General features: G+C 34.7%; 1 protein-coding gene across 1 annotated transcript in view; it reads right to left on the bottom strand.

Annotated features, from left to right (window-relative positions):
• LOC107172910 (uncharacterized) overlaps positions 1-26144 on the bottom strand; it is a 228665-nt gene that overhangs the window by 18731 nt on the left and 183790 nt on the right. The window contains exon 2 of the mRNA XM_089222925.1: positions 13403-14159. Within this exon, the coding sequence (XP_089079051.1) occupies positions 13403-14159 (757 nt within the window). The remainder of the gene's footprint in view (positions 1-13402; positions 14160-26144) is intronic.

Here is a 26144-nt window from a genome sequence, read left to right as displayed (position 1 = left end):
AATTACGTGAAATTCTTTAGAAAATTATTATTTCGGATTTTTTTTTTTATTTGTCATTTCATCATAATTACGCTCGGGGGACTTTGCAGTTTGGCTCGTCTGGCATTTTTATTATATACTACGCTGCTACGGTTTATAATATTTCGTCGGCTAAAATAATTATCATAGGTTTTCTTGATGGCAATTGTAAGCGATAATAATAAAATCATCATTATTGATATAGTACGACGAGTGAATGATAAACCAAAATTGACGTCATTTTAAATAAGTGACATACGATTGCGAACGGACCTTTTCCTGTATTATTTTTGCAAACGTTTTTATCTGCCTTTTTCCGTACAGCGTTGCCAGGTTCATTGTTAGTAAATTATATTTATATTATAAAATAGATTTTATATTATATATTATATTATTTTAAGTCAGTTTTATAACCCCCACCCTCTAATACACGCAGTGTTTTCAGTTTTAAAATGAACACAGGTACGAACTTTGATAATAATAAATTCTATTAAAAACAAAGTAAATAATACTAAGGTCAAAAAAGATAAATCTAGAATGAATCAACATTAAAAAATTAAAATGATTATAAAATCCATAAGAATCTAATTTTATATTTACAAAAAAACTGAAAATTCCTACCAAGAAAAAAATTAAGTAAAGAATAAATACAGAAAAACATTTTAAAAACTATTTAAATTTTTTTAAATTTATTGTGTATTTATTTGCTTGTAACTTATTAAACATTATTGAACAGTATTATTAGTATTTATATTGAATTTGTTTTTAATCAATCGCCGTTATAAACATTACCTATTATTTTGTATAATTTTATTTTAGTTTGTAGCGTAGTTATAACGTCACATTGTATAAATTATATATAATATATATATATTTGAAATATAAGCTTGGCAACGTAGCTTAAAAAAACGTTCGCAATCGTGTTATACTCATTTGAAATATATTATTTGTTTTTCAATTCGCTTTCAAACTTAAACTGTCAGATTATTACTAAATTCTCCGAAAATACGTTACCATTGAATGATACAATTTTCTTTTAACATTTTACGGAATCGATTTAGACAGCTAAAAAAAAAATGACACACTAAAACAAATTGTGCTGGCTACACACATAACAGCAGAGAAAAATACACTGCCATCAGATGGGTTTTCGAGACATTTTTATATGACAATTCGGGCATAAATTTAATAAAAGAAGTTATATTTTATTATATACAATACAGTTGCTGCAGTGCAGCAATGATCGATTGATCCTGACAAAGACATTTGACTGTGCTCCAAGACGATTCGCAATCCCGAAACGAAATCCGTGGATTTGTCGTACCTTCAGGATATTCTAGCAATCGACGATTTTGTCAACAGTCATAAGTGTCACGTTCGTAACCGAGATTTCACGCGCAATTTTTGAAAAATATGAAATATTGAAGGCGCGGAGAGAGATAACGTGAACGACCGAGATCCGATGTTAAACGGGCTGGGAAAAATAAAAGATAATGATTCTGTGGTCCAACTGGAGAAATCTTAAAATCTGTTACGTGAATCTTACTCTGCCAGCTAGCCTCATGGGCAGCAATCGAATACGAACGCGAACAGCAAACATTAAAATATGATACGGTTACACGGTGACGGTTACGATAATCGATTGAAGTAGCGGCCGTATAATATAATATTATTATAGACTATAGTCTATGTAGGTCCGATTTCAATGGTAATAATTATTATTATGATACGAACATCGTCGCCGGTGGTATCGTATTTAATATTATAATAGTGGCATCAGGTACAGCGTTATAGAATTATAATGATATCATATTAACAACCGAGGATTGTATGTTTCGTGGATCGATCAGAGTCGATCTTTCGCGTCGCTAAGGAAACTCTGTACTGCCTCTATACACAGCAACGGCGCATCGCGACACCACAATATCAATTATGCTAATGAGATATTATTGTATATGGAGTAAGTATATTGTCCTGGCAATGCCACACGAGTTCGTTCGTGGTAATATTATTATTGTTATCGTCATTATTGTTACGGATGATTATATATAGCTATATACATATAAACCCGAATCGTCTTGGAAGAGGTCCAAAAAAACTGCAATGCTGCAAGGGCGTTACCAGTGGTGGCTCGATCCCTCTCAACCCCTTCGCAGGAAGATTTCACGAAATCGTTTCGGAGAGAAAAGACGTGGAGGGGGTGTGATACAGGAAAGAGAGATATAGACAGAGAGTTTGGAACGGAGCCGCCGCCGCCGTTACGTAAAACGATTAAACTCAATACAAACGCGTATCCGGTTTTCCGGCGACCGTGATACGTGTGGGCAGGTAGTTATATATAATGTTATAATAATAATAATAATAATAACAACAACAGCAGCACAATAGGCCGTATTCACCTATAATATAATTTACATACGAATATCGCACACAGAATATATATAAAATACACATATAGGTGTGTGTGTTGTATATGTACATAAAGGCCGTTGATGGAAGCCCCTTCCCCAAACCCTGACCACCTTGCCCTAGAAAGTATGAAACACAATATTATTATAATACACAGGCGCGCATATATATATATATATACCCCTTTGTACGTCTACCTGATATACATTAATGATTTCAGCGTCGAGTACGATTATTTAGAACGTGTACGCATCGATAAATAAACCAAAATATATTATATGCGGAAACGCGGGCCAGTGATTAATTAATTTTACTAATGTGCTAGACCACAGCGATCGACGAAAATCGGTTTTGGCAACGATCCGAGGACGATGACGACGTAGAAGAATCCGTTCGCCGGTTATAATAATATAATGTTAAACTGAGATACTGTGTATAATAATATATAGTTGTCTCGATCGTATATGTACGCCGTTTTATGTTAGAATTATACACTAAATTCATGAAGTTAAGAATTTTTATCCTCAATCGAAAACTATAATCGCCAAAACTTAGATTTTTATGGAATTTATAGACAGTCCTATGACGATGTACAGACTGAAATGTAGACGCCAGAAATCGAAATTGAACAAATACATTTTTGATTTATTCTATGCGTATTAATGATATGCAATTCAGTATTCTTCAAATTAATTTAATATCATAAATAGATAAAATGATCACTTATCAGTAATATTAAGAAAAGTTGTCAATAATAGAAACATAAATAAATACTTATAATATCCAATTAATGAAATTATCGTTGGTAGAATAACCCTAGAACACTGCATGTGCATTCGTCCAATTTTTAAATTTAGTAGTTCAAGTACATTTTAAAATACTTTTAAGTTTAAAAGTTCGTATAGAAAATAAAAACAATAACGAGTGAGCGATGTAAATATGGCTAAAAACGAAATAATAATAATCACAGTCTATATTAACATACAGACGGGCAGAGTAAATTGTCATGATGGCCGATGGATATAATATAATTTTTGCATATATCGAGCAATCATAAAATTAATGTAAATAACTCAAATAAACTGTGTTCAGCTGAGATAATTGAGCGTTGTACAATGTTAAAAGCTCATAACACAAAAATTATTTTAGAACCAATCTTACAATTTAGGTGCCATATTGGTTTAATGATATGGTATAATAAACAGTAACTACTGCACAGGTGCAGCGCTGTTAATAACGGACTTCTACCAAAGATTAAAATAATAACAATGTTGACTATAACTCCACGAATATTCTGATGGTACGAAAATTGACCAAGTTAAAAGATTTAAAATTAAGAAATTCAATGAAATCGATATTATCGATTTACGTTCTTTGCGGTGTATTTACCAGACTATATACTGAGTATAATACCGGTGGAACCGTGTATTTTGACTCGGTTAAATTTTACCCCCCGGTAAAAATCCACTATATAGTGGAATTTTACCGGGGGGTAAATATTCACTAGCGAAATTTTACTGGATGTAAATATCCCCGGCGGGGTTAAATAACGCTAGCGAAATTTTACCGGGGGTAAAATATAACTAGCGAATATTGAACAAAGATAAATAATCACTGGTAAAATTTCATTAGTGAATATTTACCTCCCGGTAGAAATTCCACTAGATCAAATTCATAAATTTACGCTATTAAAATGTTTTTATATAAATTAATATTTTATGTTAACTTAACTAGGAATAAGGTTCATTTCCCCAGCCACCCTTACACCCTCTCCCCCCACTAAAAAACCGAAATAAATTTTACCAATTCTTTTCTTCAGCCTCCATTTGGAATGTTTTATGATGATACTTATTTCATTTACATATACATAAAATCCATTGAGGATTAAAAATCAATTATTTTAAGGGAGCCAGGAAACGCCCCAAATTTTAAAATTTCAATTATCGTTTGGAATTTGTTTATTTGTTTTAAAGATATTCTTATACTTTGTTAACAAAAATAATTCGATAAAGACCAATTATGTGAGAAGGAGAAGATGCCCCATTATATTTAAAGAATAATCATCAAATTTAAATTAAATATTTTGTATTTTTGGACATTTTATGTGTCAATAAAAATGTGCTCCGATTTTTTGTCCGACATTAAAAAAATGAATCCGGACTTTTTGTTCAACTAGACGCCAAAATGGTATAATTTGTTCAAGAAGTAATACATTACAATGTATGGTTAATATTAGTGGCTAGGTACCTATATTATTGGGTTCACTAACACGACATTTAGAAATATATTCTTGTATCTTTAAAGTAAAATGTTATTTTAAATTTGTATTTAATAGATAATAATTATTTAGGTAATATAGTATTTATACAATTAGGTATAGGTATTAGGTAGCGTACAAACTGTTTGAAACAAAAAAAAATGATAAAAGGATCTAACAAATATCATATCATATCGTTATGTTTTTTTTCGCTGGACTTTTATTCAGAGATTCATTAAATAGTAATAATAATCCCTTTTTATCTTAAAATCTATATTATCAAAAATATAATTAATATATTTTTTTAAATTTGTACATATACCCTTGGCAACATAGGCCTTTGGGCTTTAAGTTACAAAAAACTTATTGTATGTAGTCAAAATGCTAAATAATTAATAACAATGTTACATGTTATAATTTAAAAACGTTGCGCTCCAACAAAATAGTTGTTACATCATTCGACCGGAAAAATAAAAACAGAATAAAGTAGTATTCAAAAAAATCTACCTATTTGAATCAGCATCTGTCGTAAATACCTTTGTACTATAGTGTACTATACTACTATACATATGTATTACTTTTTTGCCTATTGTGGAGTTTTTGACTCATTAAGACGACCGGACTACCCGAATGTCAACTTGTCAAATGATAACATTATGTGCTATTGTCTTATAGCCTATAGGTTTACTAATAGCTGATTTTCGTATTATTCAGAATTTCAATCAAGACAGTACCCATGTGTATTTTGTAATAAATGATAATATTATGTCTATAGGTACATGCATAATGATATAATGTAACATAAATAGTAAATACACCCATATATTTAGTACATTTATAATGATAATGGGCTTGTTAAATAAATGGTTTTTGGGTGGGAATGAGACATTTTATAACATTTAAAGTAAAACCTTTTCATTGAAACCTCTAAAAATACCTTACACTCTCGGTCACAAAAACATTTGCCGCTATTAAGAGAGGAAATAAAATGAGTACACGTGTCGCCGTACTCAAAATGTCAACCATTATTTGGAGGTGTCCGCTATTGAGAGGTGTCCATTAAGGGAGATCACCGTAATATATAACCAACTTATTTATTCGATAAGAAATACAGCGGACCCAACTTACTGTTCAGTACAATGAGTATACAATGAATAACCTCTAAATACCGGATATTCTCGGTCTCCAAAATTTCGTACACTATTTGGAGGTGTCCGCTATAAAGAGGGTGATGTTAGATGAAGAATTCAAACTCATAATAAATACCTAAACCAAACTTATTATTTCCAAATAAATAATATTTTATTAAATCTAGTGGATTTTTACCCTGAGCTAAATATTCGCTAGTGAAAATATCGCTGGTGAAATTTTACTTGAGGTAAATAATTGCTAGTCAAAATTATGATGATGAAATTTTACCGGGGTAAACTATACCTAGCGAAATTTTACCTGTGGAGTGGTAAAATTAACTTAGTTGGGTAAAATTTCACTGAGGTAAATATTCGAGGTTACACCGGCTGTCCCCGCGAATAATAGTTAGTTATCGATTATTGAACGTTACCCATAATCATATGGTGCATCCACATTGAATATTATACTCTGTATAATAACTAAAATACAACCGTAACCAATAATCATACATCATTATAATGCTTGCTTAAAATATTGATAATATGTTAATTAAAAGTTAACGATCACATGGACTTCGGGTCGCGTTTACCTGCGGCGGTGGCGCCAGAAAACTTTCCAGCCAGCTGCAATACGGGGCGAAAGTCCTCGTAATATGTAGTTCATACTTTATTAATAACAGTGGAAAGTGCGATCCATTAACCCGTCCAAAATTACTTGGAATGAACATTCGATACATTTATGCGACCATCGCGTGGTATGTAAGTCTAATAAAATTCGTATCTACAGTCAGGGCCGTATTTAGGCACTGGCCAGGGGCGCAATTTCGTCGAGTGGCCGTATCGACTCAAATATGATAGTTTATAAAAATAAAAATAAATCACTCGTTTATTTTTAGCGCAATTGAATGAGGAGGCGCAAATTTAGGTTTTCTGACAGCGGTGCTACTGGTTCTTGCTACGGCCCTGTTTATAGTCTATACATATCGGAGAGAAAATCCGCCAAATCGATCAAAACGTCTATGGACCTGCGAACAGGGTCGTGGTATATCATGATATAGTATTAAAGTGTGGAGAGGGCAGGGATGCGAACTGGAAAACCTTGGTCGTCGAGCCAGAAATTATTACGTTCTTAACCGCGGTCACATCAAACACTAGCTGCACGTATGACGTATACCTATATCGTAGTTTTTACCATATACCGAGTATAAACGATTATCCACTCGATGAACAGTGAATCGGAAAAGTTAGGGGGAAACCGTCGGCAGTGAATTATAAGATCATATTATTATACTATTTATATGATATAAAAAAAATAATAACATCAGTTAATGTAATGGCTCATAAGCACGCGTCATCGGTGTTTCGTGTGTTGTGGCAATGGTGATGTGTTCCGACGGTGCGACACAAATTCCGCCACCGACGCCGCTGAGACGTCCGTTCATCGATTTGCGTGCTGCTCACCCACCCCACTGTGGAAGTTTCGCGTGTAGACGGTTTAAAACCGCAATAGTATTTTAGAACGTTTCCCCTACCCCCTGCTTCCTCCAGACCGCGACCACAAACCACCAGTATTTTCGTACCGATAAAACAGTTCCACGTCAAAAGCATTTCCGACAAAACGGGAAAACACACATATGTATATATAAAGGACGGACTAAACCGCACATAAGACAACGACGTCCCTCTGTAAACGATGACGAAAAAATTCTAAGAGCCGTTGCCATAATAATATAGGTGAGGAGAAAACCCGTATAAAATACATGTAGCAATATTAATATGTACATTGTCTATCGAACGTTTTACAGAATTTGTCGTGTCCGATAAAAAAAAAAATAAATGTATTGCCGCGGAAACTTCTAACGCACAGTATAGGTAACTATAATATAATATACGATATAATAGTATAATGGTAGGCACGTCATCGATTTCAGTGATTGTTTTAACGGTTAAATCGAAATTTTTTACGTGACTCAACAGACTGTCGTTGTATCGTTGTGTAGGGAAATAAATTCAACAAATCACATAATAGGTAATATCGTATAATTTTAGCTTTGGACATTTCAAACAGATGCTCACGATTACGACTATATACGTACAATATAATATTGCACTAAAATAATTGTGAATTCAGAAATCAAGTTGTCGTCTAAATCCGTTTTTACGCGAAGCGTTTCGATCGAGTAGACACCCGAATCGCATACTTAAATGGGATTAATTTACCAAATGGATGGAAAGAAAGTATAATGTCACGCAAACTCGAATTTGTGTTTAGCATTATAAGCTGAGACGTTATATATTATAGTACACCGCAGCTAAGTAGTGTATAATAATTCGGAAAACAGAAAAAAAAATAAAATACAGCAATCAGGAGATCACTACGTGAAAGTTTACTTTTCCGATTTATACAACAGACATTGGATCGTAAATTTTCCCCACTCCGTATACATACATGATACATATACATAAATGACTGCGAAAATTTGGTAAATTTAACTTAAGTGAATTTGTAAACATCTATAACAATGCGAGGACAACGATCGCACAGAATAAACGTTAGGGTCCTGTTGGGATAACCCTAAGCCTGGCCCGGGCAAACAATGAAACGTACATTAAATGTATTTTTGTTGTCACAACGAACGTCTTTAAATGGGCCATGGACAGATTTCGAAAACAAGGGTCTTGACATTAATTCGATCGACTAAGCCCTGCGCGTCCGACTTTATTTTCAGAAATGAGTAGTACGGTTTATGCATTGTAGTTGTTCCATTCCCCAAAGTATCTGTCTTCCGTTGTTAAATTATGTAAATATGAGGCGTTGAACGAAAAAAAAATTAATCATAATAATACGAGAATTTAAATAATTCTTGTCTTACAAAAATAAATATTCATTGATTAGTGATTCTGAAACGTCTTAAAATTCCGTAATCCAATTAAAAGATGACATCAATGTACATTAACATAATATACCTACTATTCTTTTCTCATAAAACTCGTAACATTCGTGTGTTACAAAAAAATTTGTATTATTATTCATTTAAAACGATATAATTAATACGATAATGTAAATAAGAAAAAATGCGCAGATAAGAGACTACCTATATAGGTAATAACAGTAATTTTAGAGCCTTTTTTACAACATCTCGATATTATTATTTATTTCACGCCAAAGATTTATTTCAGACCTCCCATATGTAACGTCAAGCGGATTATCGAGGAAATCACAAACTCCTCGACATTTCTTGGGATTAAGAAAATTTGAAAAGCCAAACGGATTTCGTGTACGTGAAAGTGTATGGATCTATACCTAAATTGTTAACTGTATATAGGTACACACATTGAAATTGCGCATTTTATGACATGTTCCGGAGTTGTAGTCGCTGAGACATGAACTTCACGCGAGCGTTGTAAAAAAAAAAAGGAATAAAACCGCAACAATAACCATTAAAATAATAAATACGATCGGAAGTCGAAAATCAAAGACGTTTAAAATGCCAATAATAATAATAATAATACACTATGTATGAAGCTTGGAATCGCCATAAGACTTAAACGCATTATTATTATTCTTAAACCGTACATCTGTGTATGCCTATTACCTACCCACCACCCACGTATTAAATCAAAAAAGTGATTTCCATCAAATTTATACAATATTATATGTCTAAAATTTGAGATAATCGATTGTTAGACCGATATTTTTGATCAAACAGTTATACCGCCGTTATGGTCAGGTTACTTGGACATCATAAATACAACATATTAATACAACTACAAAGGATATCATTAGGACATATAGGATTTTTAATATTTATTAATAGTGTATCGCTTGAAAAAACTTAAACAATTTGTACTAAAGTTTTACAATTTTCATGAACCAATGTGGACGCTAATATCACTTGTTTTAAAATTCAGACGTCCTAACGACTTAACAAATATAATATATATAGTGTTACAATAAATTTTTTTCTCGTTGGCAGCGGTATAACCTAACTTTAACCTTAAAGTAAAACTTGGCGGATTATTGTTGGTCGGCGACCGTCGTCGATGCCATAAAGCCCGGTTGGTACAATAGTAGGTGCATTATAATATTATTATTAGTAGTACACAGTCTGTCTTTATAATGGCACTTCGAGTTCGTAAATTCCGTCGTTGTATTATATTAATAAAATGACGTAGAAACCATTGTTTTCATTAACAGCGCTAATCTCGAAAACCACATTTACCGCGCGCCACCGATATATTTATATTAAATTTTAACTTCAGTCACCGCGCCGGATGCTAATTTCGTTCTAATCGATGGCATGCGCGGTGTAAACTTCGTCCCAGAGACACGGCCATAAGGAATTAATTATTATAAACGAGAATTACTGTTGGCGACCGACGGTGGATGTTGTACAATTATAATATTATCGCCATTTGGTGATAATTCCGAATTCGGCGTTAGCCACGCATCATTATATTATTATTATGGTATATACTTGAGAGTTGGGACCTAGCTAGGTCACTAGGAAGGTATCTACAGACTACAATATTATACAGCGTCGTTAAACTATTTTGTGGTTTGCAATACCGCAGAATCTGTAATCGAAATTAATTAATGGTACTGTCCGTTTTACCTCAGCTCCAGATTAACCAACTAAAATACTTTCATATAAGTACAAACATCACAGCATAAAAAAATACAAAAAATACAAAAACGTTTAACGAATAATAATTATTCAAACATTGAAAAATTTCGATTTTAGTTCCAAAATTTTCATTTATAGTTTCAGATCTAGAATAACGTTTTTATTAAAACCATAAAATGACCCCAAATAGTGTAATAATAACTTTATTTAAATATTATTCTTTAAATATATCACGTTTCGATAAAATGTGATACATATAATTTGAGCAAGATTCGTGAATAGCAATTTTTTTTTTTTTTTTGGGGGGGGGGCACTAGTTTTCACCACAAAAATCAAAACAAGGGACTTTAAAACACAGGCACAAAAAAAAAAAAAAAACAATACGAAGTATGAAATGTATACACTCGAAAATGACCGTCTACAATGTTCGATGAAAATTGATAATATGCATTGTTCGATTGGTCACATATTATGCAGTTCATAGATATTGTTGAGACTATAAATAAAATGATGGACAATTTTCCATGGCGATTAGATAACAAAAATGACAATATTATTATTACTTTACAACGATCTTTATGCTATATTATTTACTTTATTTTAAAAAGATATTTTTATTCCAACGGTTTAAAAAATGTTAAGAGAAACAAATGCTGGACAAAATTGTTTGTATTAAATTAATCAACATACAATTATTTGTACTTAGAAATCACATGATTGTTCAAGACCCACTCACTCATTCCACTCCCAAAAAAAGCGTTTTGATTAAAACCCGAGCACTATTACATGCGGTCCGGAATTTCAGACGAGGGAGTCTCAAATAGTGCGTTCTGCCGCGTGGGGTGGTGATGAGGGACTATTTTGATTTCCTCGGAATTCCACATTCCGATATTTAAAAACGGTAATAGCAACAGAATTTTACTGCAGGTTTGACCATTTGCTGAAACAGCTTCGAAATTGAAGACATTTTGACCTAAAGCTCATTAGCGTGTGTGCTGTAGACAGCTGTGTAGGTCATCACAACTGCGCGACAACCATTTAGTGTTTACGTAATAATATCATGACAGTCAAGTTAAGTCTATAGTATTATACAAGTGTGATATTATTATAAAATTTTAAACGTCCGTTTCTTATCAAGCAGCCATGTTAGAATATTATATAATAACAAATACATTATTATAATGATAAAATTTTCATGACCACATAAAACTCCATCCGATAGTACATAGATTATAAATAACAGATTTAACAAACAACGGCGGTTATAACGGGTCTGGAAGGTGATGCGGTGGAAGAGCCATTGATATTTGATATTGAATGATGAAATATCATGATATTTGATTAAAGAACGACATCTGAAAACAACACGATTCGTTTAATCGTGACGGACGCAATCGGAAAACCGGAATCCCGACCGAATATCGATCGCTAACTATAAATTGGCGCTCGTGCAATGTTTTTCGAGGAGTGAAATCCCGATGTATACCTACGCATAATAATATATACTCCCATGTGAGAGTAAGATAGATAGAGAGGGTGAAAGAGAGTGAGAGAGCAGGACCGGAAAATTCGCAGGGGATTTCCTTACCGCATCGAACAGTGGTGAGACTGCGAGCGCACGAGGGCGGGATTTAAATTATAAAGAAAGCGTCCGCTGGGCTTTGGTGCCGCCGCGCCAGAGTAAAATAAATAATAACAAAATAATGAAAAACAGTAGAGCGGAAAAATAAAACCTCACCGAAGACCATCGCCCAGTATCTTCATAATATGTTTTTTTTTAAATACCTCGGGTCCCGTTTAATAATGTGGGGCGATGGAAATTTACCTGAGTCGATGACTATCCGGGTCGGTCGAACACCCCCCGAACGTATAACATCACCGCATGCCATTTCTTGTTCTATTTTTTCGGGCTGAAGTGAATTATACATGCATGATGGCACAATACGACTAAAAATAAAACTCGTGTACGCATATATAACACAGACGGTCTAAGAGCTTCGCATACGTAACGAAAAATAATGTATCAACTACAGCTACTACTCCCGACCGGATTGAAACGGTAGTCCGCATTAAAAGGCCGTCGTCATACTTCTATCACATACTAGATAAGCCGACTTTATGTAAGATTTCGTGAGAATCGTAAACCGTGCAGGGAGGCTTACCGTCCGCACACATCGTCCTCCAAGTTCGATCGACAATTGATGTGTAGTGAAAAACCTCGGGAAACTGTTCGACCTTTCGCAGACGGTTTTCGAAATCAAAAAAATGCTTACTTCAATCTTTAATTATTTATTAAAGCCTGAAATTACAACTTTCTCGTCTTCAGGTGGTCTCCGAGATGCAGTTGTATATTATGAAAATTATGTAGGTGGTCATTTAACCGTCCGTCGAAAAACGAATGATTTTAAGGTATGTCGGAAAGATTCGTGAGGCAACCACTTGGTGTACAGATTATAAAACTATTTTATTATTTGAAACAGCGCAATATATCTCTCGTCACCGAAGATATATTATTTATTAAACCCAAAATTTTCGACATTCCTAAAATTAATTTAAAAAAAAAAAAAAAAAAAACTACTATTGTTCTACCAAATGTTTAGTTTCATTACAAAAAAGTGTAATGATTTAATTTTTTTTTTTATATAAACGAAAAATCAAAATTAAAGTATTGTATAAAACTCATTATAATAGTATTAGTCGATTAATTTATATTTTATACTCTTATTATTTCACTATATATTAAAAAAAAAATAATAATAATAATTCCCGTTGAACCGATATACATACACGTTATCACGGTCGCATAACGAACAAAAAACATTTAACGAATAAATAGTGAGCTACTGGCTCCTGCTTGAACACGATTTAGTGGCCGACGATTGGACCATTAAAATAATAATACTTTACATGCGACTAAATCGAATAAATAAATATAAGTACGGGTAGGCAAGTAGACTTACCGGTATGCGTCCTGAGGTGGGCTTTCAAGTGCGAACTCTTCGTGTACACCTTTTCACAGCCGGGATACTTGCACTTGTGTATCTTCTTGGCGGCGTCCGGTGACAGGTGTAACCTTGGGTGGTAGGCGACGGCCGCGGCCGTGGTGATGGACAATACCGGTGCGTGGACGACCGCCGCGGTACCTGGATCGCGGTGCGCGGGCGACGCGGCGGCGATCGTCGTCGCTACCGCGGCCACGGTGCCGACCGCCGTCCGGCCGCCGACGGTGACGGTGGTGTTGGTGCTGGCGTTGCTGGTGCCAGTGGGGCTGGTACTGGCAGTGCTGACAGGGCTGATGGTGGATCCAGTCGCGGCGGCCGGGGCGACGGTCACTTTCAGCAGACCCGCGGTAGTGGTGGCGGCCGCCGACGTGGCGGCGTTGGACGCGGCGGAAGCGACCCGACCTGATGTGCCGGCGGTCGAGGCTGTGGCCGCGGCTTTTGCAGCTGCGGCTGCGGCTGCGGCCGATGACAGCAGTGACGCCACCACGGTCGGCGACACGTCTGTATCGTCCGGCGGGCTTGGCGGCGGTGTCGCGAATCCGGACCAACACGTCGACGGCGAGCTGCTGTTGGACGTAACGCTACTTTCGCAGTCCAGGCCCACCTCCACTTCCACGCGTGTTGACCACGTCGTCAGCCATGGTGACTCAGACCTCGTAGGCGAGGATGATACCATCGGTTCCTCCTTCAAGTACCGTTCCATCTCGTAACAAGTCTGCAAAAACATATTATTTATTTAGTCGTCTGTTTTTGTTGTTGTTTCGATTAATTATATAATTGCGATAATTTGTTGGTACATTTCAGATAAAGATTTTCACTCGACGGTTGTTATAAATTTTAAAAACTCATACCACCCTCCTTCCCAAAAACACGATTTAAAAAATAAATGCAGTACAAACTTATGCGGTTGATATAAGCATATTTATTCTATTTTATAACCATAACATGATAGATGAACTGTTATCACATATCATTGGCACACATGGCAATGCATCATAAATTACAAAAACAAAATACGACTTTTATCGTTCCATTTAGAAGACAAAAGACTTGTTTCCTAAACAGTTGGCTAGTGTGTATTTGCAGTGTCCAATGCCTAGCAATTGATTATACCTTGTATTTTTGACTTTACATCAAAGACAAACTACTTGAATAAGTAATGCTGATGGAAACCCCCCTTCGTTCCATCACTCAAATCAACTCGTCCTTGTAATGTGAAAATATGATAGTGACTTGTAGTTGTTGTATTCATTATAAAAATAAAAACAATTTATATTCAAACAAAAAGCATTTCTTTGCGAAGAGAATTGCAAAAACGGAGACTTCAACTATGACAATGTTTAGTCATTTAAACGTTATATCAACATAACAATGTGACGTAGTATAATATATATGTGCTTTCAAAGCCACTTTGACTGCCGTATGCTTTGTTTAGCTGATCGGAAAAACGTGAAAATTCTCACGGGAAATATTGTAGCATTTTAATAGTAAAAAATATTACGATTATCAGACGTATACCGATATTGCAACAACGTCACAACTAACTGTTAGCCGTATTATATTGTACGACGACGTTACACGATGAAAGTATTCTTTATAAGTTTATAAGAAATTAAATATGTAATAGCAAAAAATATTGTCGTTGGCTGCTGCTGTACGGACGTCGATGGTGGCGGTGGGAAAATCAATAACGAACGATATTTTATTCGCAATATAATAATATTATGTTATACCTACATGCTAATTACGAGCCAAACCTATATACAGGGTGGTGTATATTATATTATTATTCTAATATACTAGTCGTTCTCGCCGTTTGCGCCATTCACATACTGCATATAATATGTGTAAAATAGGTATATCGTATACATATACATATATATATTATATAATATAATTTAATGACCTATATATACAATGCTGCTGCTGCTGCGCGTATATGGGAAATTTAATAGAATAAATTAGCCTTTCCGTAGACGTTTTCTTCTGTGTCACGTCGCATGCACTCGCGTATATGCATAATATTCCAGTAGCAGTGTGCGTCGTATACAATCCGCGTAACCTATTACGATTTATGGTCCAACAACTCGGAGTGTACACATATATTATATTATTATTATTATTATATTACACACGTGTACAGTGTACGCTGTACACATGACACCTTATGTATAGAGTACGTCTTGGCGACGACGAGAACTCAGGAATTGAACATTTTTAATAAAAATAAGTAAAAAAACACCACATGGATTATTGTGTGTACGTGTATTTCATAACCCACAACGTTCCTACTGATAATAATATATTGTATGATACACTCACAAATGATAGTATACCACGTATTACATTATTTTGTTAAGACTGTTCGAATGTAATCATTAAGAAAAAAAATATTTTTTAAAACGCAAATCGTTGGTACAAAATAACATTATTGCTATTAGTATACTATTATATATTATGTATATATAAGGATTTATTTTAATGCAATCATTATTTACATTCCATTATGCGTTTGTATTCGCTGCGCTCTGTTTGAGTGATTTATTATATGTATATAATCTACCTCCATATCTAATACATAATAGTTCCGCGGTATTAAAGTGCATTTTTAAACGATTTGGAATGTTCTCGATGGAAAAATAAACCATATTCGTTTTAATTGTTCAACTTACACGTGTTATACATAATATAATACGTAGAAAGTGTATAATTCCGTTGCGTTTAAAACTGAAACGCGTTCTAATAGTAGCGATAATAATAATAATATTAATAAAATAATAACTTTTAAGACTTTACGTTCGCACCGACATGGTTTGTGAATTATTACGAAATCGATTTTATGCGCACATAATGAACATAACATTAAAGTATTACTTGTCTAGAATGGTTTCGATTTATTATTGGAAAACGGAAAATATATCTAACGTGCCCCGCGTTTTATTTTCTACAGTTTTGTGTTATATTATTCTCAACGATACGCGTACGGGTCAACAACCACATTATTGCCAATGAATTGTTTTTCATATTTTCCCCTCAATTACGCGTGCAGTGTCCTTGATAATACAATGACTCTCGCCGTGCATCATAAAGTACGAAACTTTCCGTTATGTAGGTCACGGTGGCTCGTAACGAATTCCATACAAAAGTATTTTATTATAGTCCAATTAAATAATATATACATCATTTTACGTCGTATATGCGATCGTATCGAAGGTATATTGCTGTACGATATTTAAAACGAATGGACTGCGAATCATCGACATTTATGTTTATATTATCATGATACGTTTAATATTATAATGAAGCGAATTTTCGCTGAACTTAAATGTATGAGAGAATCGTACTTAATGTGGATGAAAATATCGCAGATGTGCGCGTGGGGAAAAAATACATAATTTTAATATAAAAAAACGCTTTACTGCTGTAATTTTTGTATATACATCTCTCTTTCTCTCTCTCTCTCTCTCTCTCTCTCTTTCTCCCTCCTTCTTTCTCTCTCACCCTCACTATTTCAACAACACTGCAATTATTACGATAGGCGCCACTCAGCGTTTACACTGGAATTCCTCTCCGTCCATTTCGTGTTGCAACAATTTAGTATCAATTATTCCGCAAGGATGTTTCACAGAGGAGTGAAAATGATAAAAAAAAAAAATAAATATTTTCTGAGGACAGCAACCTTCGCGATTGACACAGCATTATTGTCGACGTTGGATATAATCGTATTATTATCTGCATTCAGATAAACGCACTCGGATCAATGTCAACCTTTATTGTTATTATTGTTATTCTGTTTTTCGCAGTGTCGTGGTGTTAGTTATTCCGTCTGATTGTCCGTCATTGTCAAATTGCGATTATAGATATTATCCACAACGATACTTGTCCGGTACGACACCCACACGTGTGTACAACAGCTGCCACATACAAACGAGCAAGCATTATAAAATAAATATAAAATTATAATATGTATATTGTATATACGGTACACTATATACAGCACATCGCTGCCAAAACAGAATGGCATTTAATAACGCTCGTGAGGTAAGTACAGAACAAAATTATATCAACTATACTCTATAAAACACAATTTTGATCATAGAGAAAGATTAGTTTTGTATTTTGATTTAGACAATGATTCAATTTATTTCTACACTCAAGCCGATAATTCTCACAACACAAAATTATCGATTCCGTCAAACTCTCCAATCGGGAACTATACCTAGTAATATTATGATGAGACAATCCATGCTGCGGGCGGTGTGAATTCCGCCGCTTAAAACTTAGACGCGCATAACTATACCTACAGCCATGTCGAGGAATCAGCTCCTCACTCCTTCAGTATACGTAATTCTTATCACTAACAGCAACCGACGACGGTCGAATTCGACGTGCCTACAATAATAAATTAAAGTCGACGTGGTGCATGATATAGGTGTCGGAGTTACGAGTCGGATTGATGGTGGCAAGGACTTACGCGAGATGTCGAAAAAAAGACGAAAAACTCGGTACTCCCGTGTCTGCATCCAAAGATTTCGCGCGGAAAAACTACATCCTGCTTCCGCTTCCGCTGCTCTGGCACGTCCGACGCGTCAACTGAAAGTGAGATATTTACAAATGCCTCCACGGCTTGTAATATATTATGTATAGTTGTCAAATATTGTATTTTATTCGCGGAGGTCTGCTCGAAAAATGGTGCGAGCTCACGAAAAGCCTTACACGTCATTCTATATCGAAACAATACGCGCGTGCGACGTAGTATATGACGCAGCGCGGTAGTCTCCCCACCTATGCGTATAATAATGACTTTTTGTCGAGTTTTAACGAGCCGCGAACTTCATGTTCTACGCTTGTGGAATAACTTAAGACCTTATATACACGCTCGTCATCGTGGAAAGAGTAAGCAAACACACCCGACCGCCGCCGCCACCAATATCGCTGCCACCGCCACGCACAGTTTATACATATACTATATATTATATACAAGGTGTAACAGATACAACTGACTTGGAATAGCATTTGTTCAAATTAGTATTTTTTTTTTAAAATTTTTTTTCATTAAATCACCTATCGCTACATATTATATAATACATTTTTTTAAGTTTATTTTTTAGTATTGAAAAGAAAATTAGTTTAATAAAAAATCGTTTGGATAAATTAAAAATAGCCTATTGGTCTATCTGATTCTAAAAACAATTTTAATGATAAAAAGATTTATCTAAGTCAAGAAGTTTATTTTTAAGAATTTTTTTGAAATTTAATATTTTTTCGGTTAAATTAATTTGGGACGCAAAAACTTTTTTACAAATAATAATTTTTGATAATTTGCTGACATCAGTATATTTCAAAATATTATTTACTTATCATATAATATCAACAATTTTTATCATACGATGAATGATCATATATTTGTTATGTTTTTTGGTCAGGTCTTTCTGTTACACCCTGTAATATATATATATATATATATATATATATATATATATGTCATGTATTATATCATGTGCGTGTGAGCCAGCGTATGTCTTCCGTTCTCTTTTGTATATATATATATATAGACGACTAGTCCTCTATATACCTACCCAAATCTGATTTCACCCAGCACACATCGACACACACACACAGACCATCTTATTTGTGACTTCGCACACTTCACTTATCTCACGTGCCGCGAAAGACGCAGATTGAAGCAAACGTGGATGGCGGGTGGCAGATATATGTGCGTTTTAGAGATGGAGAGGGTGAGCAGACGGTTAGGATGGGTGTGTGCGAGACCGGAATACACAAAACATGGGTGGTTTTCGGTTTTCTCTGGTACCGGTGTGGTATATAAATGTATATAGACTAGCAGTGCAAATTACAATTAACGAGCGCTCGTCTCCATTTATATACACCGAGTGTATAATACCTATCCATGTGATATTTATATACGTATGTAGAAAAACAATTCGGATACACGAAACCTTATCCGCGCGTGTGGCTTAGTATACAGTGCAAACGATGATGATGGGGCGGGCCGAGGGGTTGATTGTAATGGCCGGGTAGATACTGCAGGAGGGGTAACACTCCCTGCTCTACGTAAAAAACAAAAAAAAAGGGAAAAAAAGGTTCCTCGCGAGGGAGAGTGCCTATATATATATATATATATAATATGTGGTGGTATGCATGTATATCGTACCTATACGCATATTATTATATAATGTACATACAATATATGCGTGTTTTGGTGCGAGGGAGGTACGGCAGACGTCGAATCCTCCATAAAACATAACGTGCGCATGCGCGTATCTATATTGCTGCAGCTTTATATTTTACTGCACGTTTTACCTTTTACGAGAGATTTAATTTAAAAACAAAAAAAAAAAGCAAAAAAGCAACGCACAACAATCGATATGGCGTGTTCGGCCGGATGCATTGGTGGTGAGGTGTGGTGATGAAGCAAAGTCCGTCGTATTTGTTTTCTTTCAGGTTTTTTTTTTCTCGGAAACTAATAATCGTCTTGACGGCAAGACTACGACATGCGGGTGAGTATCTGCTTTAGTAGCCGAGCACACGTCATAATATATGAGTGCATATAATATATATATGTGCCTTTAGAAATCACGAAGGGTGGGTACGTCGACGCCAAGCATCAATCTTCGCCGCCCACCAAATCTGTTCGACCGCGATTACGACTAGAAATTGAATCCATATTTTACGCGTATATAGGCCGATGCTCGGCTGTTGACGGCCGTTTTGTCCGCGATTGGCGAGCGGTGCCAGAGTCGGAAGTGAAGGGTGGAACAATCGCGACATAAATAAGGTATTTTTTATTATTTTTTTTTACCTCCGCGTGCGTACGACTGCCGCAGCAGTTTTCCGGAAATCGCAACGACCGCACGGGAAATAAAAACATATCCGTTTCCCAGTCACTCTATATCGTGCCTGCAGAGTTCCGACGGGTAAAAATAATCTGAATTTATTGACCACCCCGCATGCGCGTTCTCGTCGTCGAATATACCTATACGACGCGCTTTAGATCAACCGTGCCCACCCGTATATTTAATATTAATACTAAAGCAATTCGGTCGTGTACATATTGTGCATAATATAGGCGAGCTGTAAAACGTATATACGTACATACAACAAGCAGCGTACGGCCTTGTATATAAATGACCCGACGTGGTCAGGCCAAACTTTGAATCGCCCTCCATTGCGGCCCACCACCGCCTCCTTTTGGATGTAGTACGCTCGGCTTTTGGTATTCGTCGCGCGCGCGAATCGCCAACTCTCTTGTTTGTACACGGTTACCATTCCGGTCACGTGTCCGACCGAGCGGTTCGTCCTTTGTTTTTGCTGACGACAAAAGCCGCCGGAAAACTTTGGATTTCGCCGACGTCACTCGGACTCTCGAGGGCGGAGGCTGGTGTGTACGAAAAAAAAACTGTTCCCGATAGACGTGCTTTTCATTTGATATGATACACTGGTAGTGATATACTAGTAGGTATATTGACGCGTACACGTTCCGCTTCACCTCCGGGCCCGACGTCAGTATATAGGAATGAAAGTCGTCGCGATTTTATATATACGTCATTCAACCGCAACAAATGGATCGAACGATGTATGGTTGTAGCTAATATCGTCTTAAAGCAGAGTGCGTATCATCAAACACTGCAATATCAAACGATATGACTACAAATATTTTCCGAAAATACTACGGGATCGGACAAGTCGGGAATGACCAATTACGAAAGTAAAACAATTGAAGCATAAAATTATTTTACATATTTTATCTGAAACAGTGACGTGAAATGTTAAAATATAAATAAAAAACTTCATTTCAAATCGCTGCCTATCCTCAATTATACAACAATATATTGTTAATCAAACTTGAAAATTTCGTGGCGTTATATCTTCGATATTTAGTTTTGTAATAGAAATAACAATAATATACCAATCTAATTTATCTTTTTTTCACGAATAATAAGTTTAAAAAATATTGGCCATTATCACTGGCTTATATTAAGATGCCGAGATAACTGCGGAACGATAGCGACATTGGCGTGTTTGTTGAACACTCGTGTATATAAATATAATTATTAAATAATCAAGTTTTGAGGACAAAATTACGATCATGTAGATACTCAATCAAAAGATTAAACTAACGATAATTTGTATTTTTCTTGTGATTATTTGTTGATTTTCTAAAATTTATCATTACACTATTCATATAATTTCATTCTAAACAATCGTTGATTTCGTCAGTACATTTTCCTTAGATAAATTTATAAATATAAATATGCTTCTCATAACCTAATAAAGTATTATATTATACGATTGTTTATGAAGAATCGCAAACAACGACGGTGGGAAACTGTTGAATACTGTTTATAATAACAAATACATATGCATATAGTTCGTACGATATAATATGTTTTGAAACATCGTATAGTGTTTATTGTACGCCATTAAAGAGCGACTATTATACTAAAAACACAGCATCTCGTCTGGAGATTTTATTTTTAATTTTGTATTTTTTTTACCACTATATACACAGTGAGAAATATAAACCAATAACAAGATATTAAATTCACTCAAGTGTGTATTATAGACGATAATCATATAGAACATGCTAAACGAAATAATATTTATTATTATATTGTAATATGAACGCGCACAGATGCAGCTTTACAATTATAGCGTAACGACTACAATAATAATTATAACAATTATAATTTACGGTTATGGCCGATTAGCGATGTGATCTTTACGCGCCACTTAACTCTCTAAAATCTAAATATATCATACTTATGTATGTACATAATGTACAATATGAATAATAATATGATTTTGTGAAGTAATATTTTGTAAAAAAAAATACCCGATGAAAAAAATTGGAATAGAACGATTTTGTATTTTAACGTATTCCGTGTGAATTTCAAGTAAATCACATAGATGTTACTCTTCGATTATAGGTTACTATCCGCATAGTAATTAATTACGTAAGGACGAGTGAATTTATTTTAAGAATGCAATATTTTTATTTTTGATACGTACGTACGTGATAATGTGTTAAAAAATTTTTCAGAACAGTGTCCGATATTATCGTGTGATTGATTTAAATTTAAATATCATATTTTATATTATGATATAGGAGCCAAACGATTTTGGTTTTTCATAATAATTAATACAAAGCCCATGACGACATAGGAAAATCTAGATGACAAGATTATTTACAAAAATATACCGAGAACATAGTTCTAATGATATCAAACTAAGTTTGTATACTTATTTATAACAGTTTTTATTTTTATTTCGATTTTTATCACTGCTGAAAAATGTTAACATTATTTCATGACGTGAACATTAGAAACTCGGTAAAACAACTCATTAAGACGCGTCGTTTAAAAATATCGGTAAACCGATCTATGTACAGGAAAATACAACTTTAAAATATATTATTTTAACCATCGGGTAGGGCTTACAAGGTAAAATACTATGATTTATTATGTCAGAATACCACGAGTACATTAACATCGGAGTTTGGATTTCTATTTTTATTTTTGCCATCGATTTTAAATGGTACTACAAAAGACTTCGATTAGTACTTGCAACTCATGGTACCTACAGTATAAATTCCCAAATCCCCAAAATGGCTGATTGAAATTGCGTAATCCGTTGTAGCTTTATACTATAATACAATTTTGTTAGATTATAATAGGTATACATGTATTGTACACTTTTTTTTATCATCAAATATCGTGTTGCTTTTTTATGGCCGATATAGTAAATAAATCATCCTCCGAACGATATATTTTGACCATTGCAGGTAGTGTAATAGTTTAGTCTACGATGAAATTGTGATGTATAAAACAGTTATTTATGTTGCGTTAAAAATGATAAAACGATCAAGTTAAAAATAAAAACATACCAAATACAAATTCCAATAATGAAACAATTACGGTACCCATATACAAGCATTTAATAATAATGATTTACGTTTGCATTTTATAAAATAACATTTGATAGAATATTAAATTTAGATGGTTTCGTGATCATATGGTTTTGTTAACGTACAAATACATCAACTAAAAACGTCTAAATTATATTTTTAGATATTTTATACTTTTTAATATCATAAATTTGCGTGTTTTGTTTCGTATTACCATTAGTAATAACTTATTACAGTTATTATTCGATTAAAAAAAAATTCCCAAACATTGTTATACTAAATAGTGTTACCTACGTCAATCGACCGGAAAAAGGGATGATTTACAGTTTTTCAGTCAAAATATAGCCTCTCATCCATCTCCCCTTTATAGAGTTTTTCCCAATTTTGACCACCAACATGGTGAAAACGCACGCTACCATAATACGACGTATATAATTCGGTCTGGTCGGTTAGGTTTAGTTATGGTTATTTACGGTCGTGGTATTTCATGAAATATATATATGTGTGTGTGTGTATACGCTGTGCGAGATTTAATAATATAAAATATTTCGAAGAGATTTCTCTAACTCGCGACCTTGTCGTATCTCGTATGCGTCGATCCTTATCCGGTGTGACTCTACGCGGAAACGTGTGTGTAATGCACATGTATTTAACTGCAAACACGTCACACACACACGCCGGTTGCGCACACAACAACAACAACAACAACAACAATAATATATTATATAGTTTTCGGGTATAAACACCATTACAGCGCGTACGACGACAAATAATTTACGACCGGCGGCGACGGTCCATATTCCCACTGCGATCGTTGCCGATCGTATGCATCTCCTCCTCGGCGGTAATCGAAACAGCGGCGGCAAATCTCCACAAATCGGAGACCGGACGACGTGTACGTATATTAAATGTTGTGGTCCCGACCGAAAGGATTTCGACCGACGTTTTTATTTTCTACCTCATCACGCTTGTGCCGTCTCTTCCGGTAAACGCCAACTGGCATGGGTACCTACACCGAAAAAAGTATTTTCCACCATTCGTTCGGGTATCCTCCACGAATACCATCGTATAATATCGTTTTCTACGTTTACTTTTTGAACTTTGGCGAGTCCAACTGTATCGCGTACGGTTAGATAAAAAATAACAAACCCAAGAAAATTCCTGGTAAAATTACGCTATAAATAAAATACAAAGCTCTGCGTATCTCGACGTTCCGTGGAGTCTATGTTGAATAAATATTATTGCTTATATACATTATAATATTATTGTTTTCTTGGTTGCACTTCATCGTGTTTTTTCCGAATTTATTATATCCGAAACGGATGTCCCGGGCATAACGACGAGACGTTGTATGGTACACAGCGACGGGGAGCGCACTATATAAACAGTTTCATTACATTACACCAAGATTCTTTTATCGCGACAATCCTTAAGGGTTTTATTTAATTTCAAGGAATAAATACACACTAATGACCGTAGACAAATGTGAGACAGCAACGTAAGCTAAAAGTATAATTATTAACATAGGTTGCAATATTATTTTAATGTCATATTTTTACATTTCTTTTAGTCATAAACAATTTTTAAATTTGTTAAATCTTAGTAGCATAGGTATATGTTTAGCTGTAGTAAGATATTTTGAATTGGTTTCATATATATATATATATAAATTAAATATAATTATGATTATCTTAAACGTTAATAAATACAAATTAATTAAAAATTCATAGTTTTACCTGACATTACAGGGTTTTGATAAGCAAATCGCTCTGCATTAATTATATTATGCATAACGCACAAGAAAGAATTATTCGCGATAGAAAACAGATCCTGGTGTGCCACGTTAAGCCTATCGCGTCATCACCACAATTTCCGCCCCTCCCCTCCCCCTCTAAAATTCCATCATAATACGTATATTATTATATAAGTATATAACCAGCATTTACCGTTCAATACGCCACCATTGCCGAATATATCCACAAAACGATGTTAATGGGAAATCATTCTTTGTACTTTTATGTTTAAGAAACAGAGGGTTCGCAAAAAACGATCACGGTGGATCGGGGGAAGAGAAGGGGTAGTTCTTCTTTTATAGGATCTCCGACGACGAGAAAATATTTGAGTGGCGCGTACGTCATCATTATAGAATAGCCGCGAGTTCTATGAGGTGCGGGTCGCGGAGAATAAAAAATTTTTCCATAGAATTTTATTAGTTTATAATAATAATAATAATATATAATATACGAATCGCAAGCTTAAATGCAGTTAAATGGAGACCAGTCGAGATATTCGCAGACCAAATAAAATATTGTGAGCGCGCGTGTGAATGCCAGCGGACTCTGCAATGTACGCGTAGACTTCATTAAATACATTTTTTTGACGAATATTTTCCGATTCGTTTGACGACAAAAAGTAGTTAAGAAAGCTTATACGCGAAACCATTCTGCGCTGTTAACACCAAATAAGCGATGTAGGTACCTACACAATAATTAATAAAATAAATAATATTAAACGCACAATAAAATAAATATTATACAGATCATAAAAAAACGATTCTAAACATTTTTAGAAAAGATACATTATATTATATTATATCATCGTTATGGTTGTAAACATATTTTGACGGTTATCCATGAAAAAATCACAACCAGATTCGCATATTTTAATTATACTTATAAATCATTTATGAATCGCGTCGATTTGAAACCATCGATTTTTAAATATCGTAAAATATCGCGTACAGCACGACGAGATCAACAAATTAGAAAACGT

The sequence above is a fragment of the Diuraphis noxia genome, unplaced genomic scaffold (genome assembly GCF_037042655.1).
Source record: "Diuraphis noxia isolate RWA-SAM2 unplaced genomic scaffold, SU_Dnox_SAM2 contig0003, whole genome shotgun sequence".
Taxonomy (NCBI): Eukaryota; Metazoa; Arthropoda; class Insecta; order Hemiptera; family Aphididae; genus Diuraphis; species Diuraphis noxia.
This window is presented reverse-complemented; position numbering and strand designations above follow the sequence as displayed.